At 36.1% G+C, this 14,897-nt stretch overlaps 1 protein-coding gene across 1 annotated transcript; it reads right to left on the reverse strand.

The window, feature by feature from the left end:
• Window positions 1-98: 98 nt before the first annotated feature.
• On the reverse strand, window positions 99-14,742 carry LOC115232547 (pre-mRNA-splicing factor SYF2). The gene is made up of 7 exons (XM_029802487.2): window positions 14,628-14,742; window positions 11,859-11,948; window positions 7,462-7,587; window positions 4,591-4,708; window positions 3,023-3,113; window positions 1,717-1,815; window positions 99-614 (listed from the first exon to the last, which is right to left on the reverse strand). The coding sequence occupies exons 1-7, from the start codon at window positions 14,652-14,654 to the stop codon at window positions 449-451; spliced, it is 717 nt and encodes a 238-aa protein (XP_029658347.1). The 5' UTR covers window positions 14,655-14,742; the 3' UTR covers window positions 99-448.
• Window positions 14,743-14,897: the final 155 nt, after the last annotated feature.

Raw genomic sequence — 14,897 nt, forward strand, 5'->3', positions numbered from 1 at the left:
ATAGTTTGTGGATTTACAGACCTAAGATCAAATCTCACATGATTAGGAATCTATCCAAGATATCTGATGAATCAGATTTTATTTATACTTCCATTTCCCTAAGCCAGCATAAACTAGATAGTTTTCTTTGTTTCCTTATTTCTGTTGTTTTTTTTGTTTTCTTTTGTATTTTTGCAAAGTTTCTTTAACCTGATGGAAACTGTATATCTGCTACAACTAAAAAATTACATGTACAAAAATCTCATCAATATTTTTATTAAATTATACTTCCTTTCATTATTTACAGTAGTTCACTTTCTTAGACTTCCAATCCCTCTAATTACACAGGATGAAATGTTCTGTTAAATTATGATAAATACATCATCAACAACCAGCTTTCGAAAAAAACCTTCTGCAGCATTACAACTGGAAACCAAGGCATAGAGAACCAGCACAAGCTAATGGAATATCAAACAGCAGTACCACGTTCCAAATTCTGTTTAATCTCTGCTGTATATTTCCCATAGAAACGTTCCAACTTTTTGTTGAATTTCATATTTCTCTCATTGATGTAGTCAATATCAGCAGCCTCATCATAAGGTCTTCTTCGGCTGTATTTTTCTCTTTTGTTGATCCTGAAATGCATCAAAAAGGCAAATCAGAATAAAACTATGTGTATACTGAACTTTCATTGTATTACAATATCTTTCTTATCTGTACTTTTAATGTTCATTTTCTTAATCTAGGATTACCAATGAAAGAGTTTACAGCTCATTTCTTGTCACAAACATTATGCTACATACATAAGCAAAACACTTAAATCTCAAATTCCCAATCCATTTGCAGCAATGAGTAACATGAAAAGCACTGCTCACTGCTATAAGCAGTTGGTTGTATCTCTGCATGAATGAAGAATATTTCATTAGATTCAAGTGCTAAATTTAAATCCTTCTATGAATACCCACCAAATTGACTTGCTTTAACTCTTTAGCATTCTGATTATTTTGTCAAATGTAATACTTATTTATACACATTATTTTGTATTAATTATGCATTATCTCATAACTTTTAATGATGTGATTGTTTATTTTCAGAATGACATTTAAAGGTATGAGAGGCTAGATCTGGCTGGTTTGAACATAAAACAGGTTGAATGTTTGGGCTGGATATGGCCGATTTAAAATGCTAAAGGGTTAAATACACTAACTGAAGACCAAATTTTAAAATAATGCTCCTATGATGCTAAAATCTATAAAACTCATACATATATTTCTTGCCATTATGAACTCCTTCATACCTTTTCTTAATCAATGAGCTTAGTCCCAATTCTAGATTGTACATCCGGCAGAGAAAACACATATCACAAAGCAATGACATGCACCAACTCCATGTATAATTGGAGCCTCTTATAAAAAACAGAGGCTCTGAAAAATGGAAAAAATTTTTACAATCATTTTTTCCCCTGAAGTTTCCATATTCGCAGCAATGATCAGATAACAAATACCAGAAATATTTTCTAACTTGGATAGAATGATGCTTTTCCTGTCACTAGAAGTGGAAGTTAACATTCACTCTGTTTGCTGTTTTTCAAAATTTGCACTGCATATATTCTTTTGTTTAATTTTAATTTTTGCCAAATTAGTGTGACTGGGATGGTAATCAATTTTGAGGTAGGACTCACATCAACCTCATGCTAACATAACAAAAAGTTATAAAAATGCTAAGAAATCAACTTACTGTTTCTCCAAATCATTTACCATTCTATCGACGGCTTTCTCAGAGTCAGTGTGTTGCTGCAATCCTAAAGTGTTAGCATCAGGAAAAAATTCTTCTCCTCTTTTTTCAAGAAAATACAAAAGAAAAAAAGAAAAAAAGAGAAATAATCAAAAATGATATTCCTATAGTAAAAAAAATAACAAATCTTACTAAAACAAAGAAAGTAAAAAGAGGTATAAAGTAAAAGATGAAGGTAGATAATAAAAGTATATAGAGAGGTAGGGATAGGAATAATGATTTGTGATGGGAATACAGTTATTAAAGACAGAGGCAGGGATAGAGTTAGACAGAGGTAGGTATAGAGAAAGTTATACAGTTAGCAATAGAAATAGACATAGAAACGTAAATATAGGGAGATAAAGAGGTAGAAGAAATAAAGAAGGGATAAAAGTAGGGACAGAGGGACACATGCAAAGAAAATACAGGAGACAAAAGGAAAATTCATCATTACATTTCTTCATGAACATAACTATTGACATGTCAAATTAAAAGCTGACCATTTACTTTATTCAGCAATTGTGTAGTGCCTGGCTTAGTGGTCAGAGTGTTGGACTCATCACCATCAGATTGTGGTTTCAATTCTTGGACCTGGTGATGCATTGTATTCTTGAGCAAAACACTTAATTTCACATTGCTCCAGTCCATTCAGCAGGCAAAAATGAGTAATCCTGCAATGGACTGGCATCTCACCCAGTGGGGAGTATATACACCAGAAAATCCAGGAAACAAGCCCTATGACTCAAGAAGAATCTTTATCCTTTTATTAGCTAAATTTTATAAGAGTGAAGTATGTTCAATTGAATTACTTCTCATACATATTATCTTTTATTTTCCTCATGTGAGTGAAAATTCATTGGTGAGCAATTTCAAATTTAGTGTCAGACAAAACCTATGGACAAGAAGTTTCCCTGTCTTTGTCTACAGTCTCACAAACAAAATGGACTCATTTGGACAATGTAGTAAGAGTCATAGCTATACAAACAGATAGGATGGTTACATTCAAAATGCTATATGGCTTCAGGATCACACCGATCTAGAGTTAAACAACAACTATACTGAATAAGCACATACTATAAACCCAACAGGCTTCTCTACAGTTTCCAATTTCAATCATGAGGCTCTGACTGGCCTGAGGTTACAGTAGAAGACTATTGTCCTAGGTGGCACAGAGTGAGACAGAACTTGAGATCATGTGGTAACAAAGCAAACCCCACATCTATACAGCCACATCTGCCCTAAATCAGCAAATGAAATTTAAAAGTCTTACTTTTTTTCCATCTGGTTAAAATAAGAATCCATGTCTGGCTTAATCTGTTTGGTATTCCTTTGATACTGGCGGAATGTAGCAGCTTCATAATCTGGAAGTAATAAAGAACTGAATAAACAAAAATTCATCCCATTTCTACCTCAGCTTTATTCATATACTAGCTGGTGTACCTGGTAATTCCTGGGGGTAAAGATGTTCTATTGAAATGCCTTATTACTCTGATATAAGAAAGCAATTTCGTTATAACTGCCACAAAAGGTGTATTTTCTATCACGTAAAAGTACAAAAACTGTCAGCTGGAAGAGGGAGAGATTGTATGTATATAAATATATGAATGAAGTGTTTGAAGAAAGTGCAATAATAACGTTCACACTCGCTGATGGTCACTCTCAGTAACTGCCTTTAGTTTACAGAGTTCTAGTTTTTATAACTATCGAAAAGCAGCCAGAAGGATAAACATATTGTTGAGAACAAATGATTACATTGGAGGTCTGTTATCTCCATTCCAGCCCCTGGTGGCCTAGAAGAGGTTAGAAGGGTCAAGTGGCAAAGACATTATTCTGCTTAGCAAAGGCATCTGGGAAATGTATAACTGCTATCATTCACAGAAAAACTATTGTTTTACCGTGAGAAAAGTGCTGTTGAAGTGTTAAGTGAAACTTGGCAATTGAGGATCGAAACCATGCTATGTATGCATAAAGCCACTACAAATACGTTGTGGAATAAAAAATTTATCTACTGTCATGGAAAAGTGTAACTGTAAAAATGCAGAATTGTCAGATAATGGGCATTCAAAAAAGTATGTATCTATAGAAATGTATGAAGTCTTTAATGCTTAAGATTCAAATTATGGAAATGCAATAATAATGTTTAGCAGTTCAAAACTGTGAGTAGTAAAATGCAGAACTAGGTCAGCTGATTGTGAGAATCAAATATTGATTGCGTCACTAGAAACTGCAGGTGGTATGGGTTATTTCCCTTAGGTTTAAATAAAATATTAGTAATATGTAGTATATAGAAGGATCCATTGGAGGGGCCCTATTATCGATATTTTTCAACAATCTAAGTATGTCACAAGGTTTCCAGACATGAGTTGTACTCACATATCAAATAAAGTAAAAAAGTGATATTGTCTGCAAAAATTAGAAATTGGATACACAAAATATCAATATTCAAAGTAATCAAACATAAACAATGAAATGGGTTATTTCCCTTGAGTATTTAAAAAAAATAATGCAGGTGCTATGGGTTATTTCCCTTGAATGTTAAAAAAAATTAGTTATATGAGGTAGATATAAAGGTCTCTTCCAGGGGCCATATTATTAATTTTTCAACAATCTAAGTATGTCACAAGGTTTCCAGACATAAGTTAAATCAATGTAGGAGGAGTTAGCTAACAACGCCACAAACAAACAAACACCGATTTTCCACATATGTAGTAGATAAACCACTATAAAGATACAAAGAAAATGACAGGATGGTCATGTCTGGAATGCTTTTCACTTCACAATCAGGTTTGATCTAAGGCCAACAACCCAATAGTGTCTTATCCTAAATAGAAAACTTACCAGAGAAACCAGGATCAGGATTCTTCTTTTTTTTCTTGCGTTCCCATTTCTCAGCATCTACAGCACTAATATCAAGCAACTTCACTTGATCATAGTCTTCTCCTTTCGCACTGCATTCCTATTTAGACAGAAAAATATACATGAAAATAAATAACTGGAATCTAACAAGACCTTAATTTTTGAAGAAGGGTGTAGCTAATTAGATTGACCCCGCTTCATGATGAGTACTTTATTTTAATAGCCCTGAAGGATAAAAGGCAATGCCAAACTTGGATGCAGTTGAACTTAGAATGTAGACGATTATAACTAATTACTACAAGGTATTTTTGTCAACTGTCACTTAATGGATTTATCAATCAACAAATTATCAAGAACAGAATTAACCAATCTTTTCTGAAAGCACCAATAATGTTTACAATTATTGCAAATGTAGAATTTAACTATATTATCTATTATTTACATTATTTACGTTTGACGGATATTTGTCTTCATCTTGTTTGTTGTTAACAACTTTCAGCTGATATACTCTCCAACCTTCATTAGGTGTCTTGGGGAAATTTCAAACCTGGGTTCTCATTTCTAAGGTATTTTTTGATTTTGTTGTTATTATTATTATTCAGGTCACTGCCTTGAATTGAACTTGGAATCTTGTGGTTAAGAGCGCAGACTACTAACCCCAAGATTCCGAGTTCGACGACGACAATAATAATAATAATAATAATAATAATAATAATAATGATAATAATATGAGAACCCAAGTTCAAAATTTCCCCAAGACACCTGATGAAGGCTGGAGAGTATATCAGCCGAAACGTTGTGTTAACAACAAACAAGATGAGGACAAATATCCATCAAGTGTAAATAATGTAATGTACATAATTCCTCATCTCTTAAATATAGAACTGTCTTATATCTATTCCAATTGTTTTTAGAGAGATAAAATAAAGAGAAAGCACAGCACTACAAATGCAGAGGTTACTGAAATCTAATTAATTTTATATATTAACAGACCAGACATGTGGCTGGTGCAAGGTCCCAGATAGAGTGAAGGGGATGTGGTAGTGAAATGACAAGGCACATCAGTGCTTCTTAAAGAAGGTGGTACTGCCTATTGGGTGTTTAGGTGGAATTTTATATGGGTACTAGAGACAAAGGGGGCAGTGAAAAGTAATAGAAACATCTGTATAGTGCTCTTCTTAGTCTTTGTCTATTTAAATATTAACTTTAAAATATTTTTAATGTATAGATGCAATAAACACAAGAAATGAACAGAAAACTGATTCTGCCAAATTCCGGGGGTGATACTTAGAAGTAATTGATAGTTTCTGTTATTTGGATAACCATGCCAGAAGTGAAGGTGGATACTCCAAGAGTGCAGCTGCTAGAATAAGAATTAGCTGGGCAAAGTTCAGAGAGCTTTTACCTTTGTTGGTAACAAAGCGCCACTCCCTCAGAGTGAAAGCAGATTGTATAATGCCTGTATGTGGACACCTATGCTACACAGCAGTGAAACATGGGCTGTGACAGAGGACATGCGGGGGCTTGAAAGAAATGAAGTTAATATGCTTTACTGAATGTGCAATGTCAGCGTGCATGTATGACAGAGTGTAAGCATTTTAAGAGAAAAACTGGACATAAGAGGCATCAAATGTGATGTACAAGAGAGAAGACTACTGGTATGGTCATGAGATGTGTATGGACAAGGACAGCTGCATAAAGTGCCAATCACTAACTATGGAGAGAACTCAGGAAGACATGGGACGAAGTGGTAAAACATGATCTTCAGATGTTGGGTCTCACAGAGGCAATGACAAATGATTGAGATCTTTGGCGGTTTGCTGTGCTTGCGAAGACTCATCAGGCCAAGTGAAATCATAGTCTTGGCTGATGCTAGTGACGTGTAAAAGGCATTCACTACACTCTTGGAGTGGTTGGCATTAGGAAGGGTATCCAGCTGTAGAAATCAAGCTAAAATTAGATTGGAGCCAAGTACAGCTCTCTGGCTTACCAGTTCCAGTCAAACTGTCAAACCCATGCCAACATGGGAAACAGATGCTAAATGATGTAATATTATGATAAACTGAACATTACCAGCAATCACAACAAAGACAATAACCTGAGTCTGGCCAAAACCACAAGTTAAAACTTGGATGAATAAATATGGTCAACCCCAGTAGAACCGTCCAACCCATGCTAGCATGGAAAACGGACGCTAAACGATGATGATGATGATGGTAATGCATCAGTTAAGTACTCCTTGTAGTACAGTGGTAGCATGGCAAGTAATTATCAGCAGAAAAGTGATCAGTAAATGAAAAAAGAAAGAGTAGGACTTTAAAGCCTGTATGGGTCTCTCACATCAAGGACTATTTCAACATCTCTAGTGATGGTGCCAAGTGTAAAGTGATTGGCAACAGGAAGAGCATCCAGCTATAGAAATCAAGTCAAATTACAAGCATGAGCACCAGTCCATGGGAGCAGTGGCTCTCAATAACCAATGACTTAGACTGTGATGATCCATCTAACCTATGCCAGTAGGAAAAGTGGACATAAAATGATGATGATGATGATGATTAACAATTAAAGATTACTTTTAATAAACTGAATTACTTTATTTTTTAAATTATGAGGAAACCATAATCCTTTACCATTCAAATTACTGTCATGTTTATTTATTCACATTGATTTTGAATTAATCAGGCATTATCTTATAGCTATGAGATTTTGATGATGCTGTTGTTCATTTTTAGAATGACATTCTAGGATAGATGTGAGAGGCCAGATCTGGCCACTTTGAACATAAAAGAGGTAGAATATTTGAGCTGGCAATGGCCAGTTTAAGTGATAAAGGGCTAATGTAAATTGAAATACCTTCTGCTTTTTTAATTCTTCTTCTTCCCATTCCAGCCGTTTTCGTTTTTCTTCATAATTAGCTGGCAGTCGCTTCTTACGATCTTCTTCAGCAACTTCTTGGTGATTGAGCTTCCTTGCTTCATTCTACAACAAAAATAATAATCACAGATTTGATATGTTAACTGAATAATGACACAGCTATGCAATGACATACAAAACATTTTGTTGTCACATGTTCATTGATTACACTGTGCAACACAATTTTTGTCCTTGGGTAGCAACTGTTATTTCCTATTTGCTTACCCCTAGAAAGTATGAAAAATGGCTAATATTTCCGTTAAAATTTGCTTTTCTTACATTTATTCAAACCTCAAAGAATCCTTCTCAACACATGGCTATGATGCCCTCCCACTACTCCTGCTCAGAGATACACATATTGTCAGCCACTAAGGGACATGCTCAAGTGGTTACGGTCAAGCAACAGACAAACAAATTTATGGTATTGAGCAGAATAATGACATCTCTGCTTCAGCAACTCAGTGCTGAATCTGAAATACAAATGAAAATAGGTCAGTTTCAAAAAACTGATGCCCAAGTGACAAAAGCAAAGTTTGAAAGAAATAGTAGTCATTTCCATTGATTTCTAGAGAAAAGCAAGTAGGAAATAACACTTACCAAAGACAAAGAAAAAAAATTATTTTATTACACAATGTTAGAGAAATTTTAAGTAAAATTCAAACTAAAAAGTTCCATTATCTCACTGACTAACTAAGATTAGAAACTTAAAACTTCCACCCAGTAAGAAAACTGGAATGGTAGTTGCAAATTTATTTTTTTTTATCATTAAAGAGTGTAAAAAAATCAGATTCCAGTGAATTGAACCTATAACTCAGTTGTAATCATCATCAATTTAGCATTCACATTTCCATGCTCACATGGGTCAGACAGAATTTGTCAAGGCAGATTTTCTATAGCCAGATGTGCTTTCTTTTATCAACCCTTACCTGCTTCCAAGTAAGGTAATATTTTCCCCATGGCTGGACAAGTTTTCATGGAACATTGGATATGAAGGATGCTGTTTGCATGATAGCGACACTCATTTTACTAGTCACATGATGTCAAGACAGAGACACCAACTCTCTCTCTCTCTCAAACACACACACATACGTGTGTGTGTGTGTGTGTTATATTTGGGGATGGTCATATTTTGCCAATTAAACACACACACACACTATATGCTTGGTTTTCATTTAGAAAAAAATAATAATAACAATAAAGCTGAAGTGAAGACCAAGCATATAGTATATATGTTGAATTTGCAAAATATGACCACCCCAAATATAACAATATCTGTTTCAACACACAATTTCACATCAGGAATCTTGCAAGAAAAATACATAAATGCATGTGTGTGTCGTCATCATTATTTAACATTTGTTGTCCATTTGATGATGATGATTGATGACACATATATATTTTTCACCTTTATGATATCACATTGTGCATGGATGTTTATATTAATTTTTATATACACATTAGCAATCTGCTAAATCATCCATAAATCTTCATGGTAAATACATATATGCTGACAGAGGATTAAGCCCAGAATCAGCCGAACAAGTGGTCCTTACTGAAGATAAGGAATTCTCCAGTCGGTGCTTTGGGCGATTGTAGCCCCTGTGAGCATATACATATACATTTATGTGCTTTTCCTACAGAATTTAGGCATTTCAGCTCTTATTTCTAGCAATGTAGGTGTCTTGACACCCTTAGTCACATTTGGTGATAATTATATTTTTCCTTTATGGTATCACATTGTGCCTAGCTGTCAATATTAATTTTTATATATTTGTGTGTGTGTGACAGGCTTCTTTCAGTTTCTATCTACTAAATTCACTCAGAGTGCCTTAGTTGGCCTGAGGCTATAGTAGAAGGCACTTGTTCAAAGTGCCAAGCAGTGGGACTGAACCCAGAACCAAGTGGTAGGGAAACAAGCTTCTTGACCACACAGCCATACCAACACCTAACCAATATAATCTTATTCTCCTTAAAGTAAAACCTTACTCTAAAGATGTGTGGTCCTAACAGTTCGAGTGTTGGGCGCACAATCATTAGATCGTAGGTTTCATTCTTGGACCAGACAGCACGTTATGTCTTTGAGTAAGGGACTTCATTTCATCTTGCTTCATTACACACAGCTGAAAATGAGTACCAGCAGCACCTGAGGGTTAACCCTATGATGGACTGGCATGAAATTCAATTGTCTTGTACTCTCAGCTTAAACATCTTGAAAATCTAGATAAACTCCAGCCTCATGAGCCTATAGGCTCAATGCAGCCTTCTTCTAACCCTTATCATTCAGATTTCTCAGTCAAATGTAACACTTATTTATTCACATTGATATAAACTAGCCATGCATTACTTTATAGCTTTGTGGCTTCAATAACATGATTGTTTATCTTTAGAATAATATTGCAGGGCAAGTGTGATCTGGCCAATTTGAAGATAAAACAAGTAGATTATTTTGGCCAGATATGGATGGTTTAAATGGTTAGAAGTTTTCTAAATTATTCAAACTTTAGTATATAAAAAAAAGGCACTATATATTTCTTGTGGAGGAGGGAAATGATAACTAAAATAAAGAAACCTTACAATTTGGAATGAACACTATTAATTATAATTATAATTATAATTTTAAAATCTGTTTTTAAAAGTGGTTGCTAGTTGAACATGTTTCATTTCATATACATCACTAATGCTCATACGATAAATAACATTTCTGTACCTATTAATTAACCTCAAAAAACTCCATTGAGAGATATTCTTGATTATGAATTAGTCATGTATTACCATGTAGCTTTGAGATTTCAATGGTGTGATTGTTTATCTTTAGAACAATGTTGTAGGATAAGTGTGACAGGCCGAATCTTATTACAAAACAGGTGTGGTTGTGTAGTAAGAAGCTTACTTCCCAACAACATGGTTCTGGGTTCAATCCTACTGCATGGCTTCTTGGGCCAACCAAAGCTTTGTTAGTGGATTTGGTAGACGGAAACTGAAAGAAGCCCATCATGTGTGTGTATTTATGTGTCTGTGTTTGTCTCCACTACCGCTTGACAACTAGAGTTGGCGTGTTTATGTCCCTGTAACTTAGCAGTTCAGTAAGAGACCAATAGAATGCCAGCCTTGATAAAAACAAAAGTACTGGGGTCAATTTATTTGACTACAAAATTCTTCAAGGCAGTGTCCCATCATGGCCACAGTCTAATAATTGAAACAAAAGATAGAAGATCTATGCCAGTTGCATAAAATGACAACTGGTTATTCCTTAATAAAATAATTATTGATTAATTTTTTTACTAATCAATGAAGTGATTGGCACTCTTTATTTATTATAACACAGCAATACATTAAAACAGGCAATATTATCACAGTGGCAAGCCCAAGTGAGACCATAAACTCATGGCCTATGCCAGGGTGTAACCAGCCCACTTATGCGTACCTTTCCTTCGTTGGACACTAAACTCTGCTTGTGAAGACCTGTTGAGGCAAGTGAAATCAAAATCAAATCAAATTTGATGACTGGCATCCATGCTAGTGGAGCGCTAAGAGTACCATACGAACATGATCATTGCCAGAGCAACAAACTGGCCTCTGTGCTGGTGGCACATAAAAAGCACCATTTTAGCGTGATTGTTACCTGCGTCACCTTACTGGCACTTGTGCTGGTGGCACGTGAAAAAACATTCGAGCGAGGTCTTTGCCAGTGCCGCTGGGCTGGCTCCTGTGCAGGTGGCACATAAAAAGCACCATTTGAGCGTGGCCATTGCCAGTACCGCCTGACTGGCATGTAAAAGCATCCACTACACTCTCGGAGTGGTTGGCATTAGGAAGGGCATCCAACTGTAGAAATTCTGCCAGATCAGATTGGAGTCTGGTGCAGCCATCTGGTTCGCCAGACCTCAGTCAAATCATCCAACCCATGCTAGCATGGAAAGCGGATGTTAAACGATGATGATGAAACAATATATTGATTTCTTAACTACCCACAAGGGGCTAAACACAGAGGGAACAAACGAGGACAGACAAAGGGATTAAGTCGATTACATCGACCCCAGTACGCAACTGGTACTTAATTTATCGACCCCGAAAGGATGAAAGGCAAAGTCGACCTCGGCGGAATTTGAACTCGGAACGTAACGACAGACAAAATACGGCTACGCATTTCGCCCGGCGTGCTAACGTTTCTGCCAGCTTGCCGCCTTTTAATATATTTATTACCCAAGCACTCAAGTATTGCAAAAGCTTGCAGACCTGCACAAGTGAGGCTAATGTACAGTAAGATCAAATTTTCTGAATTTAGAAACATCAAAAGTACATGGTAGGTAAAAGAAAGAACACAGAAAATACTTTACCATTCGTAACTGAAGATTTTGAAGACGTTGCGATCTTTCCTTACGCTTCCGAGCTGCCTCTTGTTCTTCAGCAGTAGGTGCAGGCTTTTTCTATAATAAAAAAAAAAGCAGGAGGTAATTATATCATCATTATGACCACCATTACAATCTAATCAGTTTTAATGCCCAATTAACACTATTTGTAAATAGTGTTAATGAGGAAGGTACACGGCTGCTTGAGTTCTATGATGCAAATGATCTTTCAATCTGCAACACTAACTTTAGAAAGCCAACCAGCCACCTATTTGCTTATCAATCTGGTGGGAATATAAGCCAGGTTGATTACCTCCTCACCAGGCAAGGAGTCAGACAGATGCTCACAAATGCGAAGTCCTTCCCAGGTGAGTGTACATCCCAACATAGGCCACTAGTTAGTGACTTCAGAATTAGGGCTAGAGAGACTCAAAAACATATCTACATTGGAAAAGATTATGGAAGCTCAAAATTTAGAGACATTATACTTGAGGCCTCTGATGATAGAAAGGAGGAGGAGGAGGAAGGACATGCAGCTTAGCGGACAACTGGAAGTTCCTGCAGGACAATTTACTGGGTGCTGCTGACCAAATCTGTGGTTAGTACAAAGTCCCGTCAGGCCGAGGGTGACTTGGTGATGGAACAAAGAGGTGGACAGTGCTATAAAAGCAGAGACAGGCCAGCAAAGACTGGGAAAACAGTGGAAGCAAAGTATTATATCAGGGAGCCAGAAGGGAGGCTAGGCAACTGATTTACATAGCAAAAGGAACAGCAGAAGGCAAGAAGTTGGCCAATGCTATGCAGCATGAGGATCAGAGGCATGTGGTGTTCAGGATTGCAAAGCAGTGTATCAGAGAAAATAGAGATGTGTTAGGTGAGAAATGTGTGTTACTGGGTAATGGTATGTTTGCACATAGTGACTCAGAGAAGAAAGATACGTGGAGATGCCATTATGAAAGGTTGTTAAATGTGGAGAATGATTGGGGGAAGGAGATTTTTTTCAAATATTGAACCAATTGAGGGACCTGCCATCAGAGTGGATAACAGTATAATAGATAAGGCAATTATCTATTATACTGTTATAAATGAAGACTGGAAAAGCCCCTGGACCATCAGGTATCACTGCTGAGATAATTCAAATATCAGGTAGTGTGGGATACAGCCTAGTCACTTGCATAGTTAATCAGATTATTCAGGAAGGTATCATTCCGAAAGACTGGTGTCGCAGTATTATAGTCAGCTGCTGTAAGGGTAAAGGTGATGCCTCAGACAGAAACAACTACAGAGGTATCAAACTGCTGGATCAGGTTATGAAAATTACAGAGAGAGTGGTATCTCAACTAATTAGGGATAGAATTAAACTAGAGGAGATGCAGTTTGGTTTTGTTCCTGGGAGAAGTACCACAGATGTATTGTACTTAGCCTACACTGACTTAGAGAAAGCTTTCGAAAGGGTTCTCTGCTCTCTTATTTGGTCGTCTCTAAAGAAGTTAGGAGTAGAGGAGTGGCTTGTAAGAGCAGTTCAGGGCATGTACAGTGATGTTGTCAGTAAGGTGAGAGTTGGCCTTAAATACAGTGATGAATTTAATGAACAAGCTGGAGTACACCAGGGATCGGTTCTTAGTCCAGTTTTATTCATCATAGTTCTCCAGGCCATTACAGATGAATTCAAAATTGGATGCCCATGGGAACTACTATATGCTGATGATCCTGCTCTTATTGAAGAATCTGAAGCAGAACTGGAAAAGTTTCGGATTTGGAAGCAAAACCTGGAATCAAAGGGCCTTAAAGTTAACAGAAATTGTCGAATAGTTTCAGGTTTGATAAAGCCAATGACCTCTCGCAGTTACCACACTCAGTGAAAATTGCATCTCAACTGAGGTTTCACTTCAGAACCAGAAAATGCTTCTGTCCCCAAATAGTTCGACACATAATTAACGAATATATTTTGTACTAGAGAGCTGCTCACACGTCTAAGCAAATATGCAAGGCTTTTTTTTCTTCAAGTTTAAAATGAGACATTGCTGGCATAATTTCGTTATACCTATACTCCACAACCCACGGAAATACTCGAGGTGAAATGTCTCAACCTTGTCGAGCTAAATCGAAGGAATGCCCAATTCTGAATCACTTGAAAACGAAGCACCTTAACTTAATAAACAAAACAACAATCACCAAAACAGTCTAACCACTTCCTCTCTGCTAAAGTGTATCCCTTAATTAATTCTCGTACTATGATTAAAGGGTGTAACGATATGATAATCAACTAAATAAATGGCCGTCTTCGTAATTAATTATTCTTCACTCGTTCATTTCTCCACAGCATCATCATCAATCAAACTTCATCGTTACTTTCAACTTAACCTGTTACAAGGGTCTAAACTCAGTGTACTTACCAGCCTTCCCTACACTAAATACCTAGCACAGTTTCTCCACTCCAAAATCCTCCCAATATACCTTGTACTCCAATTCTAAAAGCACTGTTCCCCATTACACACTATTCAATATACAAAAGATACACAGGCTCAGAATCGCCGATATGTAATATATTTTTATGCAAAATATAAGAAAATAAACCAAATATTAGAAATAATGATGTTAATGGCCAGTGCATGTCAAGTGTTGTTATTGATCTATCACTTAGAATGTCAAGGATCACAAATAACTAATATTGAAAACGTCGTTGGAGATAAGCTAACGATAAAGACAATATAACTAGATACTATATATATAAACAAAATAGTGATGCATACTTACGGTAGCTAATGACCGAGGTTTAAACATTTTGATATTGTATAAACTATCCGAATATTTGATACTAAGCTTAAGCAAAACCGGAAGTTAGAAGAAAGGAAGGTCGCTTATAACGTCATGAAATTCAGAGACAATATTAGAAGCGACGATATTCTATTGCATTAAATAGCAGGTCATTATTGATTAAAATTTAGTTTAAAATTAAGATGAATATAAGATGTTTATTATAATTTATAAAACCACTGAAATAAGTAAATTGTACATTCATTTAAA

The sequence above is a fragment of the Octopus sinensis genome, linkage group LG2, assembly GCF_006345805.1.
Source record: "Octopus sinensis linkage group LG2, ASM634580v1, whole genome shotgun sequence".
NCBI lineage: Eukaryota > Metazoa > Mollusca > Cephalopoda > Octopoda > Octopodidae > Octopus > Octopus sinensis.